The sequence below is a fragment of the Anoplophora glabripennis genome, unplaced genomic scaffold, assembly GCF_000390285.2.
Source record: "Anoplophora glabripennis isolate ALB-LARVAE unplaced genomic scaffold, Agla_2.0 scaffold536, whole genome shotgun sequence".
NCBI classification, from domain to species: Eukaryota; Metazoa; Arthropoda; class Insecta; order Coleoptera; family Cerambycidae; genus Anoplophora; species Anoplophora glabripennis.
Genome location: NW_019416899.1, coordinates 196,681 through 214,911, shown reverse-complemented (window position 1 = coordinate 214,911; position 18,231 = coordinate 196,681). Strand labels below are relative to the sequence as shown.

Sequence of the window (18,231 nt, the reverse complement as noted above, 5' to 3'; positions counted from 1 at the left end):
ATAATTATTATACATGGTGTCCGTAAGCTATAATCTGCTAATAATGGTACAAGTTCCTGTACTGTGTCGAAAACTTGATATTAAAGAAGCTCATAACCTCAAAGTTCTTTTTCAAAATTAACACCTTGCCAAATTTGTTGCACATTTTATTGGTTACAAAATGCATCTACTAGAAAAACATAACCAATATAGCCTTTATTAATGAGAACATTGATCATAACTTTTTCGAATGTGATTTTTTCAAAAGAATAAAGCAATATTAACAATTTTGCAAATGGTCTTCTAGTTAAGTCGATAACTTTAACCGTTTCCAAAGAAAAAACGCATAGAACATGAAGCAGAATCTGAACATAGAAGAAAATTATGTTCTAAACAATTATAAACATTAAAATCCGTCAAAAATATTTAATTACATTAATTAGTTTATAAAAATTATGAAATTTAAAAAACGCAGTGCAAAATATCTCAGAACCTTAAGTAAATGTGATCTTTTCTGGAACCAGTCAATTTTGGAACAAGTTTAGTGAGATTTTTTAATGATCGTAAATATTAGGTTGTTAATTTTTTTAAAGAAACCACTGCAAAAAATCACTGAATTAATTAAATTAATTTTGAGTGAAAGGGTCATAGGAATGTACGCTTTTATTATTAGAAGTACCTCTTAAATCCGGACCCCCTCCCCTATATATTGACTAATATTAAACATACAGGATGTCCCCAGATTATGTTAAATTAAAGGTATTTTGAACTATATTTTTATTTCTGAGAAATTAAGTAGACTGTGGCAGAAACAATAGTAGGTTAAGACAAAGAGCAATAGCAAACATAAATATATGTTTTTTAAATTTCGTATTTAAAATAAAAATGATCAATATTTTATTAATTTTATAATTCAAATATCTTTATTTTATCTTCAAGTCCGACACATAAAGTCCTGAAACTGTCGTAATAAAACGACGAAACGTCAGCAAAATATAGCAGTGTTTTTTTGTTACGCTTCTTGAAAAAATACTGTTATACCTCTGAAAAGAAAATGAAAAACAATAACAAAATTAGAAAAAGTGCCATTTTCGGGTATCGAATATGGACAACTCTGTTAGAAAATCTTATTAATAAATTATAGACCACTTGTCAAGGTTAGAGACATTTTTATTTTTTTGCAGAATTTTGTAAATATATACTTACTGAGTTGAAAAATTATATCTCCTTTGGAATATTTTGCATAAATCTCAATTCTGAACTTATTTTTCCCCATTCTTTAATCTAGAATTTCTTATAAAATGTAAAAATAAAAAAAAAAATCAAAGTAGCAAAGAAAATATTTATTTTGTTTCTGTCGAGACTACTTAACGTTTCAAAGAAAAATATATTAAAAAGTACCTTTTAATCAATCAGAAAAATTTGTTCGTATCGTTAAAATAGTCTAGAGACACACTGTATATGACAAGAGAGGTTCGTATAATAATATCAACATTTTCTGAAAATTCATGTACATGATTGTTTAAAGAAAATGGATTAAGAAGTTAGTAAATCGTCGAAGTTAAATTACCGTAACCTACTCATATAATCAAATTATTTTTGTTACCGTACATTAAGAACCATTTTTGATTAGTCATACAAAATATTTTCTTTATCTAATATAGAAGTAGCAGTAGATTGAAAATTGATGAGATTCAAACCCAGGTATTTATAGAACAATACATCATTTTAGGCAAAAAAAATCCAGTAGGCCTAATGTTCCGCACGAGTCTCCCATTCACGAATTCGAGCCAAATTTTGATCTCAAACGGAAGAATACGGTACCGTACGACAGGAACCACAACAGCCACAGCAGAGTAACCAGAGCTGCTACTGCTAGGAAGGAAAGGGTGTGGGACTATGGAGTAATTCCTTACGAAATAGACGGAAATTTTAGTGGAATGCACAAAGCTCTTTTCAAACAAGCAATGAGACACTGGGAAAATTTTACATGCGTTAAATTTGTAGAGAGAAATCGAGATGAACATCAGAACTACATTATTTTCACGGAAAGGCCTTGTGGGTAAATACAAAATTTTGAATGCATCGCAAATTCATAAATTTTTCCTATCATTTTACAAATTAAAAGTTTACTTTTGTTATATATCTAGCTATGGTCTTTATTAGAATATTATTGTACCTATTAAAAAGGGCGATTAGTTATAATTTTATTTTATCAGAATATGAATCTGCTGCATCACAGAAATGAATTTACATTTATGCACCTATTACTTAATAATATGGTACAATGAGAAATAAAAATGATAAAGAAATTAAACATTGTTTTAGATGTTGCTCCTTTGTTGGAAAAAGGGGAAATGGTGGTCAAGCAATTAGCATTGGGAAGAACTGCGACAAATTTGGAATTGTTGTTCATGAACTGGGACATGTAGTTGGATTTTGGCATGAACACACTAGGCCTGACAGGGACAAACACGTCAACATTATCAGGGAAAACATAATGAGTGGTAAGGAGAAGTATAAGTAAAATATTAAAAATATTTTGTTTCACTGAATTTCATAAAATAATGGCCAAATATTCTTGACAAAGCCAATGGACAGTGAAAAAAGGTCCATAATTTTATATATACACTGTATAAGAATATACGTTCAAATCCATAGTCAAATGATTTTAAATTCTTTGCTTGGGTCGTTAGTTACGAGAGTTGAGTATTTGGGGGTGTTCTGGTCTATTTAATCTTCATTTCAATCTTCATTCATACTCGCTTATCCTGGTGACTGCAGTAAAAAATTGAAATCCATTTTTCTCTGGAACCCAACAAGAATACATTTTTAAAGTAAGTAACGTTGCGTTTAAAAAAACGTGATTTCGCAAAATCTCTACCAGTAAAGAGAAATAATTATGTCAACAACAAACATTGTTTTAGGAGTTACTTTATCTTTTAGGTTCATATTCATATTTGGCTAGGATAAAAACGTCCCTACTTCAAATTTTATTGGAAAGTTGTTAAAGGCAATGATGTTCTCTTAAAAAACATTTTGACACAACTATTTTTTCTTTTTTTTTTTGATCGATAATTTTTTACGGAAACAAACATTGTACTAAGGTAACTTAAAGTATAGGTCATTCGCTTCCGGACACGTTGTATAGTGTGTAACGAATAATATATACATGTTCAACCCATATTTATACGTAAGTATGAAGGATTCCAAAAATATTTATCTATGCTCTTACTACCCTGTTTTAATTTTATTAAATTTGCTAAAGTCGAAAAAAAAATATTATAAAAGTAGGTAATACAATAAATGTGTCCCAAAAAATTGTAGAAAAGCCTTAATTTAAGCATTCCGCTAGCATTAGAGTGAAATATATAAATTTTGATGAAAAATCATTTATCACTCAATATATGTACCTATACAAGTTATATAAATTGTCAAAATTGTAGCAATTTTTCTTTACAATCTCATAAGATTGTTATGAATTTAAAATTTTATATTAATAGTTAGTAAAGTGTCTAAAATTAGAATATTAGGTACGTCGAAACATTTAGCAAACATGGTAAAATAGTTAAATAAACTGAAAATTATTTTTGTCATGGCATATACCTACTTCAAAAAAGTAAATAAATCATTTTACAATAGCTAGTGTAAAACGTGAGATCTAGGTCAATTTCTGCCAAAATTTAAGAATCTCGCATCTCGAAAACAATAAAGCGAAAAAGATATACCGCCCTGTATATATTTACACCACGTATCTTCAAAATCACATAACAACTCTGAAAATCGCCGAAAACGCCACAGCCATCCCAATTGCACATCATTATTTCACTCTAACAAGTAATTGTTATAGATTTTATCTTTTTTGTTATTGAGAACTATATAATTATTACCGCCTCTGCACACAGAATTAACCTCTATTCTATGTGCCTTGTAAAACTTAAGTTTTCACGCTAAGTTCAGTTATGGCTCACTTAAACATCGACAGGGTCTTACGAAAATAGTCAAAATATAAATATTCACCATTTTCCTCCCCATTGTCACTGTCTTAACAGTGGAATGCCCAGACCAGTTCTATTTGACGCAGAAAGGTTATGTAAATTACACGACGACACCAAAATCGCACATTTATTACATTTTTTACCCCCTATACACTGTTAGATTATATCTATTTTTTCTAATATCTAGTCTTACACTATCTATTAGGTAAATATTTTCACTGTTGATAGAGGATATCAGACAGATGGCTTCCGTGACTTATTTGGCATACTCGACTTCTTTTAAGAAAATTCTGTATCACACTTTCGCATACTTGCGGCTGAATTTCATTGATAACTTTCCGAATTTCTGTCTTTAATCCAGGTATCGCATTCATTTAAGCAGGATAAACTTTGAACTTTACGAAACCCCACTGGAAAAATTCGCAGGCGTAAGATCGCATGGTCTTGGTAGTCAAGTCACTTCACTGTTCATTAAATTTCTGCCCTAACAAGTGGATAATTTCATGTACCGTATGGCAGACCTGCTACCTGCAGCAAGCATCCTGCTGGAATCGCATATCATTCAAATCTGTGCGAATGAGACCAAAAAAAGTTTAGTAGCATCTATCCATATCGTTCTCCATTGACAGTTACTGTATTTCCAGCTGCATTTTCAAAAACGGACCAAACATCGTCACTAAAGGTGATTTTCTTAGCAAAATCACCGTCCACTTGTTGATTCTCCAATCAACGAATGTCCGGCGCACTAAAGGGTCGTCTGGTTTCAATTCGTAGGTTAAGTGAATGCAGATTTCTAGTTAAAATCCGCTGCATTATACTTTTTGAAATTATTTGCAGTGTGTAATATCACACATCGTAGCAATATTTTTGGCTGAACGGCCTGTTTTTTTTTATTGTCTGCAACAGAATCTGTTTGTTTCAACTAATCTCTTCACAATTATTTCATTCAGGGCGTTGCTTCTACTAAAAATTCCACGTAATTCGTGCACAGTCTCAGCTACACACTCTCCGTACTTGTTATAAATTTTCTAATATTTTCACCGTTTTATCATTTGGGGCGTTTTTACACCGTAAAATAGTTTTACAATGAAATTGTACAGTTTATTTGTAAAATTACAATCAAAAAGAGAATTAAAATAACTAGGGGTAAATAAATTGACATATTTTTTCGGTGAAGATATATAGTAGGTACATCGCAAAATTTTTACAATTATGATAGACGATAGATGATAGATGATTAGTTGCTTGATGTGATTTTAATTTATTATTGGAATTAATTTTTTAAATCATGTTTATTTATTTTTTACGATGTTTTGATATATTTTTTATCTATAAATAAATCGTAAGGTTATGAAATCCCTCCATAAATTTTACTTGAACATATAAGATCTTTTCTCATTATTTTAATGAATTTTTGTTAGCACCCGTAAATAAAGGACATAAATATAATGTATTGGATTATTTGATAACCTTACGTGACCTAAAAGATCTACAGGAAAATTTGTATTATTTATCAAATACGTTGTTAATTTATTAATACTCATTTCTTCTACAAAAGGAAACGACTTCAATACATTTTCTTGGTCATTTTGCAATCAATATTGTTATTTAATATTGACTTTACCGTACCGTAAACTCTGGAAATTCATAATCTCGCATCTAATATTAATTATAATTCGGTAACGGATTTTGGGACTGTTTGCCTACTTCCGTATGCTTAAGAGGATTATATAAACTAGAACTCCTATAATTTAAATTACTTTTAGTCCGTCATAATGAAATTGCATTTGTAGGACTTTTATTCGTTTGCATACATGCATTATTGAATTATGTAAAGTAATTTAAATGATCTACTTACGGCTGCATATACGAGTATACTCCGTCATTAAAAGCAAATAAAGCATTATAGTTCCACAAGAACGCGCATTAATTACTGACTGCATGCCACCCGTAATTCGCCTCGTGTATAATTATGTAACATTTTAACATTTTTTGATGTTTGAAATAAAAATATAAAGAAAAATAAATTTATTAATGTGTGCAAAACATCCGTGGGCCGCATTTTAAATTATATGTCCAAGATTTTGAGCTGCAATAAATTACAGGTTTGCTGAAAAATATAATCTTATATAATGGGTATAAAATTACTCTAAAATATTATAATGTAGTGTTAATTTTAATACGTGAATAAACCTGTGAGTTGAGCTCCATAATTTATTTCTGAAATGTACGAGGTCTGTTCAGAAAATAACCGAACTTCATTTTTCGAAGCTTTATTATTAATTTTATATACTATTCACACACTTTTCCCAGCGGTTCTTTAAAGTCAAATTTGCTTTCATATCATCAATAGTTTGACAACGGCGTCCTTTCAGTACTAATTTTAATTTCGAGAATAAGAAAGAATCACAAGGAGCAAAGGTTGGTGAATAAGGAGGTTGAGGGAAGATATTAAACTGATTTTTGGCACAAAACTGACGTATTGACAAAGCTGAGTGCGGGCGCATTGTCATGGTGCAAGAACCATGAATTGTCTCGTCACAACTGTGGTCTTTTTTTGCAGACTTTTTTACGTAATCGCTGTAAAACGCTTTAATAGTACACACGGTTCACTGTTTCACCATGAGGCAAGAATTCAAAATTCACAATTCTATTAAAATCAAAGAAAACAGGGAGAAATACTTTAACATTAGATAGAGACGGACGTGCTTTCTTGGGGCTGGAAATCGTTTGCCAATCCATTGTGATGATTGAACTTTTGTCTCAATGTCGTAACCGTAAACCCAGCTTTTGTTTCCCGTTACGATCCTTTGAATAAATGTTTCATCGTCATTGAATTGTTCAAGAAGTTGCTGAAAAACGTCCACACGATTTTCTTTCTATTGTTCGGTCATCAAACGAAGAACAGATTTTGCTGCACCTCGATGCATGTTCAATTTTTAGTCAAAATTGCATGGCATGACGCAATTGAGATAATAAGACTAACCTCTTCTGCAATTTCTCTAGCGATTTGCACGTACCAGATCTTTGATTTTTTGAACGTGGTAGAGATCAGTTAAAGTCGAAGGTCTTCCTGGTGGAGGATCATCTTCAATTGACTGAAGACACATGTAAATCGAGAAAACCATTCGCAACATTGCGTGCGACACAGAGCATCTTCCTGATAAGCTTGTTTCAAAAGTTGAAACGTTTCTGTGAAAGTTTTCCCCAGTTTCACACAAACTTATACGTTGCATCGTTGTTCGAGAAAATTGCTTATTTAAAAAATCGTCACTAATACTTGCACGTTGCATTTAAATAATAATATCACAAAAACTAAATGAGATCAACAATCCAAGAACATGAAGTTACAGTGGAGGTTATGCGCAACGCAATGCTGCCAACTACATATCACTAAATGTCTCCATTAGCGCGTAGTTCAAAAAGTTAGGTTATTTTCTGAATTCATATCTAAGAAATGTCCCTATTTATCCGTTATGGTTGAGAAATGTTTAGCTGTATATAACATTTTAGAATTGATCTTTTATAAAGCCTTATTTAATGTTTCAAATAACTATTATACTTGTTACGCGGAGTGGAACGGCAATGTTCTTGTAGTCGAAATAAACAAAAGATCAAGAATGACATTCTGTAGTAAACTAATTTCTAAAGATTCTGCGACTCTACCTCTATTTGAATCAAAATCTTCTATCAATTATTCCAGAACAGTTGATTCAGGGTAGTAGTAAAATATAATTAGTGTAATTAGAGTGAGGTGATTGTATAAAAAATAGGGGGTGTTTTGTCACTGAATACTATTTTAAATGAGAGAATGCGAACGAACAAGCAATTTGGCTAATAACTCCTTAGGTACATAAATTTGTATTGGATTTTAAAACTTTGTATTCGAATCATAGGACTTTGTTATCAATTTGTGACGTACTAGACTATGGACATATTATTATAGGAAACTTATTCTTTATGTAACTTTTCTCTTTCTCTCTCTTACTAAATAAAAGAATAGTAGAATGAGATTTTTGTTGATCTTCCTATTAACAGGTGGCGCAATTAAGGCGTAGTCTAATATGTTACAGCAGTCTGACAAAATAGTTTTACTGCTACCTTTTTTATTTAATAATGTTTTTTTGCAAAAGTAAAGAAATATAAGTCAAGATTTTTTAATGATATACCTGGCTAGATTTATTGAAACTGAAACATCTATTATCTAATTTAACTGGATTAAATTGTTGAGACATAAGAACAAACCCATCCAGGACTTGTAATGACTATTTCTCTAATATCATGATTTTTTGGCTTTTATTATACAGGGTGGTCCCGAGGTAATGAGCCAAAATTCATAGGTAGATTCCCGAAGCAAAAATATTGCAATTTAACCGAACTTACCTTAGTACAAAAGTTGATAGTTAAAGAGATATAGGGTGTTAAATGTAAAATATTATTTTAGTTTATTTCCATTTATTTCATAATAAATACAAATATCTACACCAAATTTTGGGGTTTGGGGTTCTTTGGATAGAGGAATTGAAATTTGTTCACATTTTGGTTATAGTTCATAGAGGGCGCCAGCTGCCGTAGATTGAAGGTGTTGGAAACGACATAACTTTTTTGCACTTTAATGTATCTCATCTTTGGTATCAAATTCTTATTTTCCAACTTTTTTTACACAAAAAAGGTAGACTTTATGAAAGTAGCTGTCTCGCACCGTTTCCGAGATATTTGGCTTTGAAACTTCCAATGCTAATAGTTGAAATAATTAAAATAATTTAGAAATGTCAAAAACAAGGGTTTATTTAGAATTAAAAATTGTAATGAACAGTAAAATAGTAAACATTAGTAAAAAAATATGCCTTTTTGACAATAATTGCTTAAAATATCCACCTCTAACTTCAATACATTTATCAACACGTTTATTAAAAGATTGTCTTATTTTAAAGTATAAATCCTTAATGCGAAATGACTTTGCAGCATTTAAAACCTGCTACTAAAGTTCTTCTCAAGTGTTTATAGTTTCTCCATAAACAACTGATTTCATGTAACTCCAAAAACGAAAACCTCGGCATTCTATCTCACATTTATGTACGAGTATACAATTTAATTTGTAAGCTAAGATGTGATTTTAATTAGATACGAATAATACTTAATAGAAATTAGCATACAAATGACAGTAATAAGACAAGTGGAAGACGTCAATTATTTGATTTGCGTCCAAATCCTACTTAAGAAACTTTACCACTAAATTAATAATACCTGTAGGTACTTAATTGTAATTTAATGCAACAGCATTGGAAGTTTCAAAGCCAAATATCTCGAAAACGGTGCGAGATAGCTACTTTAATAAAGTATACCTTTTTTGTGTAAAAAAAGTTGGAAAATAAGAATTTGTAACCAAAGATGAGATACCTTAAAGCACAAAAAAGTTATGTCGTTTTTAACACATTCAATCTACTGCAGCTAGCGCCCTCTATGAACTTTAACCAAAATGTGAACAGATTTCAATTCCTCTACTCAAAGAACTCCAATCCCCAAAATTTTGTGAGGATATTTGCATTTGTTAAGGAATAAATTAAAAAAAACTGAAATAATATTTTACATTTAACACCCTGTATCTCTTTAACGATCAACTTTTGGACTAAGGTAAGTTCGGCTAAATCGCAATATTTTTACTTGGAGAATCTACCCATGAATTTTGGCCCATTACCTAGGGACCACCCTGTATATGTAAAAAGCTTAAAAAAAATTTAATATAAAATAGCTGGGCAGGACAAATCATCTCCATATCTGTAGAAAAGAAATTATTTTACTTAAAACTATTCAAAGAGATATTTTATTCAAATTTTTGTTAAGTAGTAGTATGTACTACGTTGTATCAAGTTTGATGTTAATATAGAGAATTTTAAAAAATCTGGTCAATGTCGGACTCTTGAAATTAAAATTTCTGAACGGTAATGAGAAACTATATTCTTTTGTGGTCAATCGGAAAGGTTATTCCGGTATATTTTTTCTACTGTATTACATAGCATATTGGAACTACGTAAACCAGTGAAAAAATAAATAAACACATTTAAAGTAAGAGATAATACTCTTTCCTCAGTTTTTTTTTAATCAGAAGGAAAAATAATCAACTTTCGGAGAAAGTGTGACGAAAAAACTAAATGCGGAAGTTTTGCCACTGGTTTGTGTATTCATTATTTCATTGTTAATTTAGAAGAGGAAAATATGATAAAAAATCATTTGCATAACTTTTTCACTGGTTTGTGTGCATTCAATACGTTATATGATTAAGTAAAACACTATAGCTTTTAATATCTCTTAGTGGTACAAAGTGTTCACAAAAAATAAATTACTTTCCACAAATAGCTAAAAAATATGGCTAAAATATTCACAAAGATGAACCCAGACATTTTACACGGTCATTTTCCTCTTTTTGCTATTGTATGTGATGTGCATCCCAAAATTCAATTTTGGCTTGATTTGATTTTTTTGCTGTTTTTATTTGTTTTGTTTTTTTGTCATGTCTTGTATCGCTAATACTTGAATTTGAGTTGCAATTTTGGAAAACGACAATGTATCTTTCTAGTATATTTTGATTTTTGAATAACTAAATAGGTATTGTCAGAAATAAACAAATTATTTTCTATGTGAGTTGAGTTCCATTTTCGCATAATATATCAAAACATTTTATTTAAAAAAGTTATTATTAGTATTCACTATTAAAATTTTTAAACACGTGTAAAGTCAATTAGATATATTGATATTTTTTGATTTAATAAATTATTGAAATGTAAAATTGGATTGTCACAAAATTGCGACATTATTTGAATTTTATTTCTAAACTTTTGAATAGAAGTAGACGTAAACGCACTGTATAAAATTATTTGTTGAATTAAAATAGCGATTTGAATTTGTTTTTAAAACTATGTTTGAAAAATTTTCTCTGAACCTAGTTACCTACATCTCAAAGACCTGTTGTCCCTTTCCACGGCTATTTTGATACAAATACTGTCAATACATTTAGCAATTTGTTTTCTAAAGTTGATCATTCTCCTTTTTCTCATGTGGTTCCATCAGACTGTTGTATTAGTTGAATTTTGTATGGAAAAACAAATATTTTAAATAATTTATTTAACTTTTCATTCGTATATGTTCACTATTGCATATAAATGTATTTTCTTTATCTTAGGTCAGGAGTACAACTTCAACAAACTCAACGAAGAGGAAGTGAATTCGTTGGGTTTAATATACGACTACGACTCGATTATGCACTACGCCAGAAATACCTTTTCAAAAGGAACATATCTCGACACCATTCAGCCCATCGACGTGATCGGCAGAAGAAGGCCCGAAATTGGGCAAAGAATCCGGCTCAGTGAAGGAGATATAGCGCAAACGAATCTACTCTATAAGTGTCCCAGTAAGTCCCAAAATCATGCGAGGGGAATAAATTGAATTAAAGTAGTTGTTAGATGCATGCGGCCCGCATTAATATACTCGTGTGGTACTATAAGGTGTTATTTATGCGTTTGTCATCGTTATTGTCTTGAATAAAATATGGCTACTATTATTACCGTACTAGTATCACGTAAAGCCATGAATGGAATTAACCACGGCTCGTTTATGTAATTGTTGGACTTGTCCATAAAATTTAAGCACTATCCAACAGTATTTGCTATAAAATTTAATTACAGTGTCGATTATTGCCAGTTAGATTTTACCATTTTCCGGTTCAATAACTGTAAAAGCAAAGTTTAACTTCGTTATTTTTATATTCAGAAATTTGCGCTAATCCCATAATATTTCAATAGTAATAGTATATTTAACGTAGTTTCTTATTTATATGCGAATACATTTTCAAATGTTAACTTTGAATATTAATTTAGATTATTACTACTTGCTTATTAAAAAATAAGCACTGAAGATGATGACTAAATATTTTCTAACATTATGAATATAAAATTGCATCTAATTTCTTAAACCATACATCATACTTAGAAAAATGTTCTATAATATATTTTTCGTTTATGAAAATTGTGTTTGTGAGAGCTGTCCTGCTTTCTACCTTCTATATATCACCTGCTTTTTAGTCAAAATGTAATGTGCACCGTTGGACCTGAGAGAAAGTAAACTTACTTTCATGCAACATTATCCTCCATAAATCTACCAGATTATTTTTCAGATAAGGTTTATACTGTAATAAATCGAGCTGAAAATGTGTGACAATGTTTTCAGGGAAGTAATTCTTGTGTACATTGTACAAATTCTCAATTCAGTTGTTTGCATTCAGACTGCTTATGAAATGGAAATGTTTACAAATTTAGAATTATTCAGGTCCTAGTACTGCTTGATAGTATATTTAAAATAATGTATAATAAAACTACATACTATTTTAATCTCTTCAACTCGTAAATTCAAAACCGAATCTAAAGTGAAGTAAACTGTTAAAAACACAGGACGTTCTAGAAAATTTCCTTTTGAGTATTTGAAATCACTGTAACCGTTCAAAACTTTTGTGTCTTTAGAGTTTTTTTCGTGGATCGTTATAGTCCTATCATATCTATAATAATATTAAATTAGAAGTACTGTTAGTAAACAGCAAAAGTTATGTAAAGGGTGCCCAATTTTATTTAGAAATAATTTAGAAAATAGTAAGATTTTGCTATTTAAACTTATCTGTTACTAAATCTCAACCGTTTTTAAAATACAAATCCGCGTTTTTTTAAATTAGGTAATTAATTTAAGGCAACAATTCACAGAAATAGTCACTAAGTACTTTCAAATTTCGACGATTCTGTATATTTTGAAATATGGATAAATTGCGCCTCTTATAGAATTTTGATTAAATGAGCAGTACAAAAAAATATTTTTTAAATGTTTACATTATCTTGCCATCCATATTACAATATTTAACAAAGTGCTAGTAGTCACTAATTTTGTAAGTTGACAGTAATTTCAGTTTGATCTTTAAGACATTGTATCTGCTAATCCTTAATGAGTGTTTACTACCATAAATTATACCACATGCTACTTCATTTTTCGATATGGATACAGACATACGACGAATTAGAGTTATTTACAACGTGACTAATTTTATTGAAATAATTCATAAAAACCATCAAAGAGAATAAAAAATACTGGAGATAAAAGTAATAAAGTTGAGGTTATTAAATTTAGTACAACTTATTATAAAAACTGTTCAAAATGACCACCGTTGTTTCTACAACAAAGGTTAATTCGACGAAGAAAGTTAACACCTTTTGCAGTTCTTAAGGGCTATTTTTAAAAACATATATGGCATTTTGGACATGCCTCCACAACTCAGTTCAGTGTTAAATCATGCACTGTTGTTTTTAGAGTGCCTCAAAGATAATAGTGGCAAGGTGTCAAGTCTGGTGAACGTATAGGCCAGTTAACAGAAACATTATCCCGATCTATCTACCGATCCATCGACGAGGACATCTTTGGTTCAGATATTGCCGGACATTTACAGTGAAATGTGGTGGAGCGCCATCATTCACAAACCACATGTTAGCTCTGAGTAATAACGGCATTCTCCAATAACTCGGGTTTTGCAAAAAAATCCAAATAAAATTCCCCATTCAGGTATTGGGTAGAATAACAGGGCCAATAATAATGATATCCCAAACCAGATTAAACTGAAATTACAGTCAACCTACAAAATCACAATATGGGTGGCAAGATACATTTATATAGATATACAGGATGGGCCATTAGTGTGAGAAAGTACACTAACTCCCTTGATACTTATAATACAGAAAAAAAGTTTATATAAAAGTTATACAGAATCAAGAAACCTAAACTACAAAATTAATTTCAAACATACAGGGTGATGAGTAAAAAGGGGACACGCCAAACATTACATTTTTTAAATGGAACACCCTGTATATTTTTAAACAGTTGGATTTCTGAGAAAATTCTATATATGGCAATATAAACAGTTTATCATTTTAGTGCGGGGTTGCCAAGATGTGTAGAAAATTCTTAGAATTTTGGAAAAAACATGACCTCGAAGAAGTTGTATTAACTTTCAACTACTAACACTTGGAGCAAAAATATTTGACAGAGTTATAGGCAAATGTTATACAAAGGCTCCTTATATTAGCTAATATCGATATTTTATACAGGGCATTTTTTTATAAGACGATAATTTCTAGAAAGTTCAAACTTGATTTTCTAAAATTTTTCAAATGGAGCACCCTGTATTATATTGTTTTATTTTATTCGCATATCACTCCACTTCAACTTTTATTAAGCATGTTCTATACCTAAAATTGTTAGTTTTTAAGATGTGGCAACATTTCTGAAAATACTTAATTTTTATTCTTTTCGGTCGCACGAGATGGCTTTGGAAAAAACTGTCACATTGTGTCAACTTGTCTATACTATAAAATAATTTAATTATACTACATATTTGTGTATAAAAAAATCTTAATAGAACATAACATCATAGTTTATTTATTAAATGGAACTAAAATAACAAAATAGATACGAAAATAAATCAAATATTTAATTTTACAACAAGTGTTCAAAATGACGGCCGTCTTGGTTTAGACATAGCTTTACACGTCGTTCAAATGTGGTGTTAACATTATTCAGAATATCAATGTTGATATTTTGAAAAACTCGTCGAATTCGGTTTTTCATATCCTCTTTAGTAGTATCCCCACAGAAAATAGTCCATTTTTATCAGATCAGGCGACCTAGCGGGCCAACTAATTGGTCCACCTCTTCCAACCCACTTCTCTGGAAATTCATTGTTTAAGAATCTACGAACTTCCTGCGTGTGGTGTACAGGGGCTCCATCATGTAAATATCACATCCTCTGACGAATATTTAGCGGTATATTTTCTAATAAATTTTTCAAAGTATTTTGTAGAAAATGAAGATATAGTTGCCCTGTTAAATGTTCGTCGAAAAAATAAGGCCCAATAAGGTAATGTCCAGTAATCCCGCCCCAAACATTGAGTGACCACCTATGTGTCCTTATAAGCAACGGATTTTCAGAAGCACAATAATGAAAATTGTGTCTGTTCACGCTTCCATTTTTGTGAAACGTTGCCTCATCAGTAAAAAGCACACAAATAAAAAAAGCCTATCTTCATTCATTTTTCTCTGGGCCCAATTACAAAACTCCAAGCGACTTCCATAGTCGTGGTTATTCAATTCTTGGTAAACTATTTATATTGCCATATTTAGAATTTTCTCAGAAATCCAACTGTTTAAAAATATACAGGATGTTCCATTTAAAAATGTAATGTTTGGCGTGTCCCGTTTTTACTCATCGCCTTGTATATTTGAAATTAATTTTGTAGTTTAGGTTTCTTGACTCTGTACAACTTTTATATAAACTTTTTTTCTGTATTATAAGTAACAAGGGAGTCAGTGTACTTTCTCACACTAATGGCCCACCCTGTATATATATTTAAAAAATATTTTTTGTACCCAAACCATTCATTTAATCAAAATTCTACAAGAGGCCCAAAAACTTCCAAATACTATCAAATAAAATATAGTTGCCATTATTGCCTGAAAGAGGAAAAAGTTATGAACGGATATTATCACCATACATCAATTTTGTAGGAGTTGTAAGTTTTAGAAAACACTCTGTATAACACTAAAATGTGTAGATTGAAAGCAAAAATCCACACCCCCAAAAATAATTAAAATCGAATAATACATATTCGAGTTATTTACAAAATTAAAAATAATTTCACGAACTTTGAAGCCATCTAGCGGCCAAACGAAGCGACTTTGGATATAGGTGAATTAGTCTAAATCTGCCTATTTCGAGTCCACGAATCTGTGGTCTTTCGTTGTACATGTTATTCTAGGACACCCTGTATATTGTATCAATCGAAAGTTGACGCCAGTAAAACAAATATACTTAGAGTTATATTACTTTTATAATTTTATTAACTCGGTGTGTTTTTTAACGAACTTTTTTTTAACAATCGAAAAAATCAGACTAGATATTGAATGAACCTGTTTGGTTTTTAAAATTACAGTGGCGTCTAAATTCTACAGTTTTTAGTGACAAAGTTGTCAAATTTGTATAGGTAGCTACCAATTATGAAAATTTTTGCCTATCATTAACCCCAGTTTCATCTTTTTGCGTCAAGCTTTTTCAGAAAAATTTTAGAAAATGAAACATTTTTTTAGTTGTCGACACAACTCACAAACGGCTGAAATTTTTTTAGAAATAAAACTGAGACACCCCGTAGGTAGCCACTGCACACTGCAATGTGCAACTGCAAGGTTATAGTATAATGGTTTTTAAGTAATTGATTTAAAACTGTTTCTCCCATTCATTAAAAAAAAATTTGACGAAAGGAAGTTTGTTTAAACGTCGCTGTTATACCTGATGTGTTGCTGAAGTCATATATGATGGTTTGGCTATTACAATTTTCGTAATATACCTTGTCTGGATGCAAATTATGAAACAGAGAACATGATGACATTTGTCTATTGCAAAATATAAATAATTATTTTCTTCTATTATAAAAATGTATTAACAATATTCATGTATTTCGTTGTAAAGATTGGTAATAAATACGTTGAATATAAATCCTTTGTTTGTAGAATGTGGCCGGACGTACCAGGCCAATTCTGCGACATTTTCCGCCCCCATTTATACTGACAACGTCCCCGAAGACGGCATCAAATGCGAATGGAGAATTACCGCAACTCACGGAGAACGAATCGTCCTTAACATCACCAATTTGGATATAGAAAAATCGCAGGACTGCAAGACAGATTATATCGAAGTGAGAGATGGTTATTGGCACAAGTCCCAAATTCTCGGCCTGTTCTGTGGCACTGGACAGTTTCATCATATTGTTTCCAAGGAGAGTCGCATGCTCATTACGTACGTTGCCAAGAATCCTAAGGGACATAGAGGATTCACAGCCAGTTATGAAGGTAAGTGATGTAATGCGACGGGCCAAATTTCAGTTTTCAAACTTTAACGACTTCGGAACGAGAATACAGAAGTGGTGAGTTGTAGTAAGCATTTTATTACTATGTGTATCTCAATTGCACGGAGTTATAAAATGCTCAGATCTTTATTCAATTGCAAGCAATGCTTTATACAGTACGCGCCTAAAGTATGGAATAAATTCAGTAAAATCTAAACAATTTTTTTTGGGAAAAATCTTCGAACAGGACGATTTTTAATTTAAAAAATACATATTTTAGCATAAATGGCGATTTTCAACCGTCATTTGTTTTCGAGTAATGACGATGACGATTTTTTTTTAAATAGCAACCCCCAATTTTTTTTCTTGATTCTGAAAGATCGTTTCATTGTCGATCCGACAGTACTAAAATGTTAATTAAGTTTTCTACCTAAATTAAGTGTTCCAATTACCACCCACCGACTTCTTGATAATACGCAAGTCTGTGTAGAAATTCTTCTTGCACATTACGAATTATTTCTGGGGTAATTCTATGTATTTCATCTATAATACAATTTTGGAGTTCTTCTAAATTATGTGGTCTATTAACGTACACTTTGGACTTTAAGTAGCCCCATAAGAAATAGTCCAGGGGTGTAAGAACTGGGGATCTCGCGGACCATTCCATCGGTCCTCGTCTGCCGATCCACCTCCTAGGAAAACAATTGTCCAGAAAATCTCGAACAGAGCGCGCATAGTGCAGAGGTGCACCTTCTTGCTGAAACTATATGGTGTCATCAGGAATATCAGGGTCATTATCGTTAGGAAAAATTACTGCAAGCGCTGGAACAAGGTCATTTTGTAAAAACTCTAAATATCTTTCTCCTGTAACGGTTCTTTCAAAGAAGAAAGGTCGTACTATTCTGTTGTCAACTATTCCAGCCCACACATTTAATTTCTGTGGGTGTTGGGTATGTGTCTCTGCCATCCAATGAGGATTTTCCCTACTCTAATACCTGCAAGTTTGACGGTTCACTGTACCATTGAGACAAAACGTGGCCTCGTCTGAATAAACTATTTGCCGGTGTAAACCTCTATTTACTTGAGATAAATCCATCATAATTTCACACAAGTTGAATTTTGTAGGGATGATATTTTTCCTGCCTCAGGATACATAGGACTGCGGTCTGACTAATTTCATTGTTTAATGCAACCAATCGTGAAGTATTATGAGGATTATCTACCATACTTATCAAAATGTTCTGTTTGTGATCTTCACTAACGCTTGGACGTCCAGGTTTTGGAATATCTACAACATTGCCAGTTTCTCTAAATTTAGATTCTAT

At 31.3% G+C, this 18,231-nt stretch overlaps 1 protein-coding gene across 1 annotated transcript in view; it reads left to right on the top strand.

The window, feature by feature from the left end:
• Positions 1–18,231, top strand: part of LOC108911413 (tolloid-like protein 2) — a 97,154-nt gene that overhangs the window by 62,137 nt on the left and 16,786 nt on the right. The window contains exons 3-6 of the mRNA XM_018716346.2: positions 1,712–2,041; positions 2,308–2,486; positions 11,158–11,388; positions 16,572–16,910. Coding sequence (XP_018571862.1) covers positions 1,712–2,041; positions 2,308–2,486; positions 11,158–11,388; positions 16,572–16,910 — 1,079 coding nt within the window. The remainder of the gene's footprint in view (positions 1–1,711; positions 2,042–2,307; positions 2,487–11,157; positions 11,389–16,571; positions 16,911–18,231) is intronic.